Here is a 12,178-nt window from a genome sequence, read left to right as displayed (position 1 = left end):
TGATAAGATTCCACTATATGATGGTATTAACAGGTGTCCCAAACAGAAGCTGGCAAACAGGTCTGTCCTCAAATCAAGGAATATGTGCCCTAATTAAATGCTTAATTTGCATTTAAGAAGTAAACAGAGAAGGATGGAAAACAAAGGCAACTCAAACAGGTGAGAAAAAAGCAGCAGGGAACATCCTTCCCTCTAGACTGTTTGTCTCCTGGTTCCCAGCTGGAAATGTTTCTCAAAGAGGCGAAGCTATAAAAACGAGGGGCAAACAGCCCTAGGCACCCATCCCCCTCTCTCTGCCCATCTATTTACTGCACCTGCAGGGACAAAGGAAGCAGCCGTTGGACTGGGGGCAGGCTCCTGACCTAAGAAGTTTGGTCAGTAACGCAGCTGAAAGCCTGTGGTGAGATAACTTTGCTTTGAATGTAACATAGTTTGTTGAGTGAGGCATCAGTAGTGTTTTATCTTTATTTGCCTTGTAATCATCATTTCAAATCTCTCTCTTTGTCTTTAATAAACTTGTTTTATTGTTATATCTAGTCCAGTGTGTTTAACTGAAGTGTCTGGGAAACTCCATTTGGGGCAGCAAATTGTGTCCATATTATTCCTTTTAAAGAAATGACAGACCTGGTACAGCTTGTACAGTGCAGGAGAGGGCTGGGCAGTACAGGATATACATTTCCGGGGTTAAATCTAAGAGCGGGGGTGTGTTGCGGTCACCCTGCGGGATAACCAAGGCTGGGGAGAGACTGAATGTAACCTGGGCATGGCTGGCAGGCTGCAGTTACATACAGACACTCAGGGTGCAGCTAGCAGGCTGGAAGACTGTTTGTGTGTGGCCCAGCCGGGAGCTCCTTCAGCAAGGCATTGTCAGGCACCCAAGCCTGAAGGGCAAGGGTGACACAGCTGCTCATTACTCTGGATTGTACCTGGGTATGTCAGGCTATGCAGATCCACACGGGGGACGATGGAGCAGTTCTGCTGCCCTTCTTCTGTTGCAGGTGAGGGGTGGAGAAAGTTCCATGTCCCTCCTGCACATTGTCCATTTGCTCAGGCTGTATTCGGGGCCAGGCATTTCCCATAAGAGGAATGAGGGAGTGACTGGGCTGCAGAGGCCAAAGGGGGAGACACTCCTTGTAGTGCATTTGCAGATGGAATCAGTCGGAGCAGCCTTTCCTGGACACTGAGCAATGTACGTTCTACACCCCCAAAGGACTTCCCCACTCTCCATATTTAGCCTTGTGCTGCAGCCCATCCCCTACCCTCTGTGGTGCCAAGTACATGTACCCAGGGAGCCCCTGGGCTCTTCCTGCCCTGACCCCTGCAAAGGGGAGGGGAAAGGAACATGCAGACCCTGCGAAGCCTGAATTGCAGGAAGGATTCTTCAGCAACAGCAGAATTTGCAAACGAGTCCATTTAAACAAAGGAACTCACTGATTCACTGGGAAAAGTTCCGTCCCTTCCAGCCGTCTTTGAAAAGCCTTGTGGACACAGGTTAGATGTTTGTACAAATTGAAAGTGCAAAGTCCTTCAAACTGAAGGAGACGAAACTGCCTGAAATAGACACCAAACATCTTCCAAGCTGTGTAACATTAGTGAATCCCTATATATCAGTGCAAGGATTTCAAAAAACAAGACAAACTTCATTTGTTGCCAAAAAAAGAAACATGGCCAATTCCCCCGGATAGTGGCACACTGTGTTGTACTTGTCAAATCTCTTAATATAAATACACTGGGCTGTATCAGATGATGAGTTAATGTGCTAATATATTTTCTAAAGACTTGGATTCAGATCTGCATCAGGCCTTGAAATATTGCCGTTAGGATCTGTACTATTGTCAATTCAGTCTCGTGCTTGGCTAGAAAAATATTAGTAATTCAGGTCCTTTTCCTTTCCGTTCTTCAGATTTCTCCTTTTCTTCATGCTCCTTGTTCCTCTGACTCCTCTTCATCCTCAGCGTTTTTTTTTATATAAAACGTTCCCTTCCCTAGAACATAATGTGCACCCACGGAGCTGGAAGCAGATTTGCATGAGGAGACTACTCTCAATCTCTGAGGGTTTAAGAAAGAATCAGAGGTTTCCAGTCACAGGCCTATTTCCCTCAGGAAGCCGAGCTTGTCTGGATTCCTCATCGTTGCTTGGGCCCCTCTGCTCCTCACGCTGCTCTGTCATGTTGTTCTGGGTTTGTACAGAGCCTGGCACAACGGGATCCTGTTCATGCCAGAAGCTCTTAGGTGCTACCCAGTGCAGGTAACCAATAATAATGTTCATGGTGAGAGGGGCCTCTCTCTTACTGCATTTCCTGAGCAGGTCTTCCACACGGCCACTGATAGAGCCCTGGGAGCGCAGCCCCTGTGCTCTGGGCTGAGCCCCTAACGTTCCCCTAGGAGGAACCTGAGGCAAAGGAAACTTTTGCCCAGCTCACAGATCTGTTGGTTGGCCAGAAGAGGTTACTAGAGCTGCAGAAATCCCCTGGTGTCTGGTGGTACCGGTGGCTAGTTTGCCAGGCCCGGCTTCCTCTCAGCAGGGGCACTGGAACAATTCTTATAGTGGGGGGCGCTGAGAGCCACTGAACCAAACTATAAACCCTGCATAGAATGGAACCACTTCAAGTCAGGGGGTGTGACAGCCCCCCCCAGCCCTCCTGGCTCCAGCACCTCTGCCTTTCAGTGCACAGCCCAGCGCAGAGTTCAGTGTCTTTCGGTTGACTCTGAACGCAGCTAAGTCACCTCTTAACCTTCTCTTTGACAAGCTAAATAGTGAGGGATAAAGTAACTCAGCCGACGATTAGTGTTTGCCAGACACTGAAATATCCAAGTAGCTCTTCTCTGAACCCTTTGTTACTTGTGAACGGCCTTTTACAATTGCATACCCCAGACCTGGACACACTATCGAGTGGTCCCTTGAGTAGCACAGACAAGGGAAATCTCACCTTAGACTCTGCTCAGGAGCCAATGGGCAGCCAGCGCAGGTCCTGGTTTAAAGGTTTTGTAAATGGATAGACAACGGGGGTTGGCTCTGCCGGGGGGTCATTCTGTGGAAGAAACGGGTCTCCAGGAGGGGCTGGAGTGAGGTGAGGGGATGGCTTGGCAGCCCAGAATTGCCAGGGCATTCCCTGCATAGGGGGAGGAACTTGGCAGACAGCACAGAGACGGTTGTGGGAGGAGTGGACAGAGAGGGGTCACCGAGGCTGGTACTACTGGCAGAGTGGAACTGCTGGGAGGGAGATACAAGAGGCTATGACAGATATTGAAGCTGAGAGAAGTTCTGTAGGGCTTTGTGGGAAAGAACAAGCAGACTACACTTGAAGAGGCAGAGAAGAGGGATACCAGGACGAAGGTGGTGTCAAGATGGGAGGCAGAGAATTAACTTTAGTTTCAGGATTTTGTGTGGGTTTGTCATAGTATAATTCCCAAATCTGTACCTTAGCGTCCAAAATATGGGTACTAGCATGAATTCCCCTAAGCTTAATTACCAGCTTAGATCTGATAGGCTGCCACCAATCAGGACTTAGAGTAGAGCGCCTGATAGACTCTGGTCTCCCCCACTACCTTCCCTGGGGACCCCAAGACCCAGATTCTCTGAGTATCACAACAAAGGGGAATAAACCATTCCCTTCCCCCTCCGTTCTTCCTCCCAGCTCCTTCCTGCCCTGGGAATACTAGGAGATTCAACACCTGAATTACCTGATTCAACTTCTTGGGAGAAGTAGTGTTACCTTCCCCCTCACCCAGAGGCACTACAGATTCAAGCTGCGTGAATCTAACACAAAGAAAAAAATTATCCTTCCCTTCTCCCCACCAATTCCCTTGAACCTTAACTAGGAGAAAAAAATCAACAGGTCTTACAAGCAAAACTTTTAATAAAAAAGAAAGAAAAAAGTAAAAGGTTTATCTCTGCACTTTAGATGGTAAACAGTTACAGAGTCTTTCAACTTATAATCAATAGAAAGAAACTTTCTCCAGCAGAAACACAATTTAAGCTACTTCCAGCAAGTACACATATGCAAATGAAAAAAAAAACAAATTAAAAGATTCTGACCGCCTTTTCTTACTTACAATTCTGAATAGATAAGAGACTGTAGCAGGGAGATTGGCAGAAACCTGGTTGCACCTCTAGCCCCATCCAGGACCCAGAGAGAACAAAGCCAAACCCAAAACCCACAAACAAAGGCTTCCCTCCACGAGATTTGAAAGTATCTTGTCTCCTGATTGGTCCTCTGGTCAGGTGTTTGCAGGTCACCGTTTGTTAACTCTTTATAGATGAAAGAGACATTAACCCTTAGCTATCTATTTATGACAGGGTTGGATGGGGCTATGAGGGAGAGTTGGGGGCTGACTCCTACCCAGAGACCCTGACAATCTCAGTGGGGTAATTAGCATTTTTTATAAGCCCTTTGGGAACTCTTCCAATTTATGGTGTCTCTGCCTTTCTCCCATGTGCTGTGGTGCATTTAGCAGCCAATGAGCAGGGCGCTGATTTGCATGGAGGGTCCGTTTTTGAGCTCTGGGGGTTTAAGAGGGAATTGGAGGGTCCCAACCACAGACCTGTTTGCCTCAGGAAGCCGAGCTCAGCTGGATTCCCACCATGGCCTGGGCCCCTCTGCTCCTCACGCTGCTCACTTACTGCTCAGGTACGGTAGAAAGATGCACTTGACTCTCTCTGCTCTGAGATGCTGACGATGGTTCAGTCTCACAGGTTTCACACAGGCAGAGCCACATTTCAGTTCTTTCCTATCTCATTCCAGGTTCCAGCTCGCAGCCTGTGCTGACTCAACCGCCCTCGATATCCGTGTCCCCCGGAGAGAATGTGAGACTGGCCTGCACCATGCCCTCAGGGTACAGCAGTCCCAGCTACAGGGTGGAACGGCTCCAGCAGAAGTCAGGCAGAGCCCCATGGTTCGTGTACCTCTATCAAGCTAGCAATAGCCAGGGCAGGGGCACAGGGATCCCAGCACGATTCACGGTCTCCCCTGAAACCTCCAACAACCTCTGGAATTTAGTCATCTCTGGGGTCCAAGCAGAGGATGAGGCTGATTATTACTGTGCCACATGGGATGGTCGTAGTAAGACTCATCACAGTGATACAGTGAGATAGAGAAGCAAGACCTAAACTCTCTGTCACAGCCCGTTTGCCTGTTCCCACGTGAGGGTCAGACCATGAACTTCCTAGAGACACCGACACAGACAATAGAGAAAAAGACAAGCCAACAAACCCAGAGAGATGCCTTTGATCATTCCTTGGGGAATCATTGTCCCCTGAACCCAGGCACTGTCTGTCTGCCCTGCTCTGGGGCCTGCTTCACGGTGATCTCTACATTGCCCTCTTCTCTTGCAAACCCTGTTGAATGAGGGGCTGGTAAGTGTTGACCCAGGTTGGTTTGAAGTGCTGGGGCAATGTCAGTTGTAATCAGCTCTTTACAGGAAGAGTATCTAAGGCTATGTCTACACTATAGGATAATTTCGATTTAACATAAACTGGTTTTATAAAACAGATATTATAAAGTCGATTGCACGCGGCCACACTAGGCACATTAATTCGGTTGTGTGCATCCATGGTCCGAGGCTAGCATCGATTTCCGGAGCATTGCACTGTGGGTAGCTATTCCGTAGCTATCCCATAGTTCCCGCAGTCTCTCCTGCCCCTTGGAATTCTGGGTTGAGATCCCAGTGCCTGATGGGGCAAAAATCATTGTTGCGGGTGGTTCTGGGTACAGCCTCACCCCTCCCTTCCTGAAAGCAGCAGACAACCATTTAGCACCTTTTGCCTTGGCGAACTGAGCAAACGCCATAGCACTGCAAGCATGGACTCTGCTCAGATCAATAGAGCAATCATGGACCTTGTAAACACCTCGCGCATTCTCGTGCTGTCTATAGTGAACCATGAACTGCAAAGGCAGGCCAGGAGGAGGCAGCTACAGCAGCGCGGAAACAAGAGTGATGAGGACATGGACACTGAATTCTCCCTAACAGCGGGCCCCTGCGCTTTGGAGCTCTTTCTGGTAGTGGGGGAGGTTCTACCCATTGAACGCCGATTTTGGGCCAGGGAAACAAGCACAGACTGGTGGGACCGCATAGTTTTGCAGGTGTGGGACAATTCGCATGCGTAAGAGCACTTTCTTTGAACTTTGTGACTTGCTTTCCCCTGCCCTGAAATGCCATAATACCAAGATGAGAGCAGCCCTCACAGTGGAGAAGCAAGTGGCAATAGCCCTCTGGAAGCTTGCAACGTCAGACAGCTACCGATCAGTCGGGAATCAGTTTGGAGTGGGAAAATCTACTGTGGGGGCTGCTGTGCTGCAAGTAGCCAAAGCAATCACTGAGCTGCTGCTACGAAAGGTTGTGACTCTGGGAAACGTGCAGGTCATAGTAGATGGCTTTGCTGCAATGGGATTCCCTAACTGTGGGGGGGAGATAGATGGAATCCATATCCCTATCTTGGCACCGGAGCACCAGGGCACCCAGTACATAAACCGCAAGGGGTACTTTTCAATGGTGCTGCAAGCACTGGTGGATCACAAAGGACATTTCACCAACATCCAAGTGGGATGGCCGGGAAGGGTTCATGACACTCGCGTCTTCAGAAGCACTGCTCTGTTTAAACGGCTGCAGCAAGGGACTTACTTCCCGGACCAGAAAATAACAGTTGGGGATGTTGAAATGCCTGTCGTTATCCTGGGTGACCCAGCCTACCCCTTGATGCCATGGCTCATGAAGCTATACACAGGCAGCCTGGACAGTGGTCAGAAGCTGTTCAACTACAGGCTGAGCAAGTGCAGGATGGTGGTAGAATGTGCATTTGGATGTTTAAAGGCGCGCTGGCTCACATTACTCACTCGCTCAGACCTCAGCCAAACCAATGTCCCCTTTGTTATTGCTGCTTGCTGTGTGCTCCACAATCTCTGTGAAAGTAAGGGGGAGACCTTTATGGTGGAGTGGGAGGCTGAGGCAAATCACCTGGCCACTGATTACACGCAGCCAGACACCAGGACAATTAGAAGATCACACCAGGAAGCAGTACCCATCAGAGAAGCCTTGAAAATGAGTTTCATCACGGGCCAGGGTATGGTGTGACTTCTGTGTTTGTTTCCACTTCATGAACCTCCCCCTCTTTATTGACTCCTTCCCTGTAAGCAACCCATCCTCCCCCTTCGATTACAGCTTGCTTAGGAAAATAAAGTCACTATCGTTTAAAAAGCATGTATTCTTTATTAAAAGTCATTCCCTGTAAGCAACCCACCCTCCCCCTTCGATTACAGCTTGCTTAAGGAAATAAAGTCACTATTGTTTAAAAAGCATGTAATTATAAAAAGAGGAAGAGAATTAACAAGGTATCCCGGGTGTGGTTTGGGAGGAGGATAGGAGGGAAGGAAAAGGCCATTAAGCACATTTCAATGTAATGACAGCCTTTTGGTTGGACTGTCCACGGGGGTGGAGTGGGGGAGTGCGCAAAGCCTTCCCCCACGCGTTCTTACACGTCTGGGTGTGGAAGATATGGAACATGGTGAGTACTGAGGGTGGTTAAACATGGGCTGCAGGGGCACTCTGTGACCCCGCTGCTCTTCCTGAAGGTCCACCAGACGTTGGAGGATATCAGTTTGATCATGCAGCAGCTCCAGCGTTGCATCCCGCCACTGCTGATTTTCCTGCCTACACCTCTCATCTCGAGCGTCTCTCCTATCCTCATGTTCACTGGCATCTTTCCTGTATTTTGCTACCAAGTCCTTCCACTCCTTCAGATGAGCTCTTTCATTGCAGGTTACTTCCATGATTTCCGAGAACATTTCATCTCGCGTCCTCTTCTTCCTCCGCTTATCTGAGCTAGCCTTTGGGATGGAGGAGGGAGGCTTGAAAAATGTGCAGCTGCATGAGGGAGGGAAAATAGGGAGAGAAGTATTTAAAAAGATACATTTTACAGAATAATGGTTATACTCTTTCACAGTGAACAATACTATTCACCTTACATAGCACATGTGATTTCACTACAAGGTCGCATTTGGAAACTTTTAATATTGAGTGCCTGTGGCTCTGGTGTTACAGATCTCACACTCTCTGATCTGGGCATCACAATTCAGCTTGCATGCGGTCATGGTAAGCCATAGCTTCTCCAGCCTTCATATACACAGTGCCCTCTGATGCTTCTTTCCTGTTAACAAGCAGCAGCAGACGCCAACCCCTCCCCTCCCCAATCCAATTCTCTAGGATTGCTTTACCCCTCCCCCCACCGCATGGCTGGTATCATGGAAGATCACTGCTAATCAGCCCCCTTCCCCCCTCCCACCGTGTGGCTGGTAGCTGGGAAGATTCCTGCTGGCCAAACGCTAAAAAGCTCAGCGCTATCCTTCCGCTCCGTCCCCAGACATGTTAACAAATTTTTGCAGTAATTTTACTGGCTGTGAATGCATCCCAAGCCCTCATGGCAAATCAATCATTAAAAAACACTTGCTTTTAAACCGTGTTTTATATTTACAAAGGTGCACTCACCAGAGGTCGCTTCCATGGCTTCACTATCTGGGCTAGTGGCTTGGGAGGGCTGGGAGGGTAATTCTGTCTGGGTCACAAAAAGCTCCTGACTGTTGGGGCTAACGGAGTGCTGTGTGCTCGCTGCAAGGTCGTCCTCTTCTTCCTCATCCTCCTCCTCATCTTCCCCCTCCGCTGAATCCTCAGCCATGGTTGAGATTATAACCGCCACTTCAGAATCCACGGACAAGGGGGGTAGTGGTGGCACAGACCCCTAAAGTTGCATGCAGCTCAGCGTAGAAGCGGCATGTTTTCGGCCCTGACCCAGATCTTCCGTTTGCTGCTTTGGTTTTCTGGTAGGCTTGTCTGAGCTCCTTCACTTTCACTCTGCATTGCACTGAGTCCCTGGTGTGGCCTTTTCCCATCATGGCCTTGGAAATTTTTTCAAATATTTTTTCATTTTGTCTTTTGGAACGGAGTTCTGTTAGCACTGAATCCTCTCCCCATATAGCGATAAGATCCAGTACCTCTCGTGCGGTCCATGCTGGTGCCCTTTTTCTGTTCTCAAGAGACTGCATTGTTACCTGTGCTGATGAGCTCTGCATGGTCACCTGTGCTGATGAGAGCCCCACACTGGCCAAACAGGAAATGCAATTCAAAAGTTCGCGGGGCTTTTCCTGTATACCTGGCCAGTGTATCCGAGTTCAGATACCTGTCCAGAGCAGTCAGAGGTGCACTGTGGGATACAGCCCGGAGGCCAATAACTTCGATTTGCGGCCACACTAACCCTAAACTGATATGTTAATATCAATGTTAGTGTTACTTCTCTCGTTGGGGAGGAGTACAGAAATCGATTTAAAGAGCCCTTTAAATAGATATAAAGTGCATTGTAGTGTGGACAGTGTGATGAGGCAAGGCCAGATGGCTACAGTAAAGTACTGAGAAACAGGTATGTTAGCCCCAGTCTAAACAAATCCCTAGTACCCTGGTAACCAAATGGCAGTTGCTCCAGGTTAATCAAGGCACCTGGGGCCAATTAAGATCTTTCTAGAAGGCAGTAGAGATAGCTACTTTAATTAGAACACCTGCAGCCAATCAAGGCAGGCTAATCAGGGCACCTGGGTTTAAAAAGGAGCTCACTCCAGTCAGGCAGGGAGGAGCCAGAGGAGAAGGAGCGTGTGTGAGAAGCTGGGAGCAAGAGAACAAGGAGCTGAGAGTGAGAGAGTGTACTGCTGGAGGATTGAGGAGGACAAGTGTTATCAGACACCAGCAGGAAGGTTCCTGTGGGGAGGATAAAAAAGGTGTTTGGAGGAGGCCATGAGGAAGTAGCCCAGGGAGTTGTAGCTGTCATGCAGCTGGTACAGGAGGCACTATAGACAGCTGCAATCCACAGGGCCCTGGGCTGGAACCCGGAGTAGAGGGCGGGCCCAGATTTTCCCCAAACCTCCCAACTCCTGATCAGATACAGGAGGAGCTGACCCAGACTGTGGGTTCCACAAGAGGGGAAGATCACTATGGTGAACAAATCCGCCAATAAGCGCAGGACCCACTAAAGTAGAGGAGAAACTTTGTCACAATGGGTACAGCGTTAAATCGATTTAAAGCTGTTAAAATCAGTTGAACTGCTTAGTGTGGACCAGGCCTGAAAGAGCAGTCAGAGAATGTGGGAGGGGAAAATCTCTGAGATGTGGCTACAGTCTAGTGCACTGCTGGTGCTATGCAGTAATACATAAATCATAGCAAACGCTTCAAGGAACCAGATGCCACAGACTCTGGAGAAAGCAATATCAAATGGCCAAAAAGAATTAAATAAGAACTTCCCACATCTCAGCGCTCTCTTCTCAGAGCCTTCCGGAGCCTTGGTGCCTGTCTGTAGAGCTCTCCCCACATTCCTGATGTTCTGTGGTACAGAGCATGTCATGATTATAATCCTGATTTGCCTTCTAATCCTATTTTTTTATGTTGTTGTTTTAATTGTGCTGCAGGAGTGTCTGGTCATGGGACAGCCAACACTAGCATGTTGGCTGCATTCTGCAGGGTTGCTGCAGAGGAGGGGCTCCCCTGGGATGCAATGCACAACTCTCTTTCCAAGGCAAATTGGGAGCTGAAATCCCCTGGCAGATGCAGCAAAGACCAAACCCTTCTGCTTCAGAGCTAATCCATGCAGGGAGAGGTCACTGCAGTCAGGAGAGGGGGACAGAGTAGTGTTCCTGTCCCTGGTAACTCTCCATTCACTCTAAGCCGCAAAACCCAGCAGAGTGTGACTGTGACTCTAGCTCGGGCACCTGGAAACCCAAGTCAGTTATTTCTCTGCAGCTGGGCTGCCCCCATGGGAGACCGCGTGACCTAATGAACATTGACTTGTGCAAACTGAGAGAGCAGGACACCACAGCGAGCAAGAGGGGTGATTTCGGTCTGATTCCACTGGATGGGGCTCGTGTATGTTTTATCCTCCTGACGCTGACAGAGAACAGCAGCCACCTTTCTTCTCCCCTGGAGCTGGAGGCAGGGGCCAGGGCCAAACTGGGCTTTATCTGTTTATTGGGATACCTTAGTGCTCAGTGGATGTCGTGCGCAGGGTGCGAAAAGGCTCAAGAGGAGACTATTTTTGAGCCCTAGCCCAAGCTGCAACTTCAAAGCGCTGTGTATACAGCTGGTTTTAAAGCATTAGCGTGAGTTCCACTCACCTGAGTCTGTCCAAATGCTGTGTGGACATACTGAATAAGACTCTGTTTTGCTCAGGAGGGAAGTTTCATGGCCTGGAATGCCTCCATAATTAGAAGCTGTCTGCCAGGCCACAAGGAACTTTATGTGGGTTGTAATATGGCACAACCCCCTGTTACCCTGAACATCCACAGGGGGGAAGGGTGTCTTGCTAAAGGGGTTGCGAGCTCGGTGAGTGTTGGGAGAACAGTGGAAAGAAGTGTGCCTTGGATCTAATCAGTGCTTAATTTGTGCCAGGCCCTGCCAGGGCTGAGCCCTGGCACCTCTGGGATCAGCAGTTCATAGCCCCAGAAACTCTGATCCTGGCAGTTCATAGCCCCGGCACCTCTGGGCCTGGTAGTTCATTGCTCCAGCACCTCTGGGCTCAGCAGTACCTAGCCCCGGCCCCTCTGGGATTGGCAGTTCGTAGCCCCGGAACCTCTGAGCTTGCCACGTCAGTTATGAAAGTAAAAAAAAAGGCTTGAACACTGGCTTGTCTTTTATTACAAATGAAGCCCTGGCTGCGATATTCTGGTTCAGACACAGGCCCATCTGCACATGCAGCCTCCCTATGGCAGAGAACCAGACGTGCCAGGGCTTCACACAGGGGCTCTAATAGTGCACAGATGGGCCACACACCACACTCAGCTTCTGGCCCACTGGGCTGCTGATAAATGTCCAAGTGCTCTTAGGAACTCCAGTAAATGAAACCTGTCCACCGACCTACGGCCTGAACCTGTGTGACTCTGAGGGCCTCCCGGAGGGGCCGAGCACTTCGTCTCCCACCTGAAGCCAGTGAGAACTGGGGATGTTCCACACCTCACCGGATCAGGCCCACAAGCCCTGCTGGTCTGAGCCGAGGGCTGGTGGGAGGGAGACGCAGCCCATACTGGGGCAGAAGGACACAAACTACAGCAGAGCAAGGCACAGGAGACAGATGCGACCAATGTGGCCTTGTAACTAAACGCAGACATCATCAGTCTGTTCTCTGGGCTTTGCACCATTAAATATGGACTCC

At 49.4% G+C, this 12,178-nt stretch overlaps 1 gene segment (V, D, J or C); it reads left to right on the top strand.

Moving 5' to 3' along the window:
* The first annotated feature begins 4,571 nt into the window (after positions 1-4,571).
* On the top strand, positions 4,572-5,095 carry LOC115661071. The segment is given in 2 exon segments: positions 4,572-4,631; positions 4,746-5,095. Coding segments are annotated over 2 exon segments (396 nt in total).
* The last annotated feature ends 7,083 nt before the right edge of the window (positions 5,096-12,178 follow it).

This window comes from Gopherus evgoodei, chromosome 13 (genome assembly GCF_007399415.2).
Source record: "Gopherus evgoodei ecotype Sinaloan lineage chromosome 13, rGopEvg1_v1.p, whole genome shotgun sequence".
NCBI classification, from domain to species: domain Eukaryota; kingdom Metazoa; phylum Chordata; order Testudines; family Testudinidae; genus Gopherus; species Gopherus evgoodei.
This window is presented reverse-complemented; position numbering and strand designations above follow the sequence as displayed.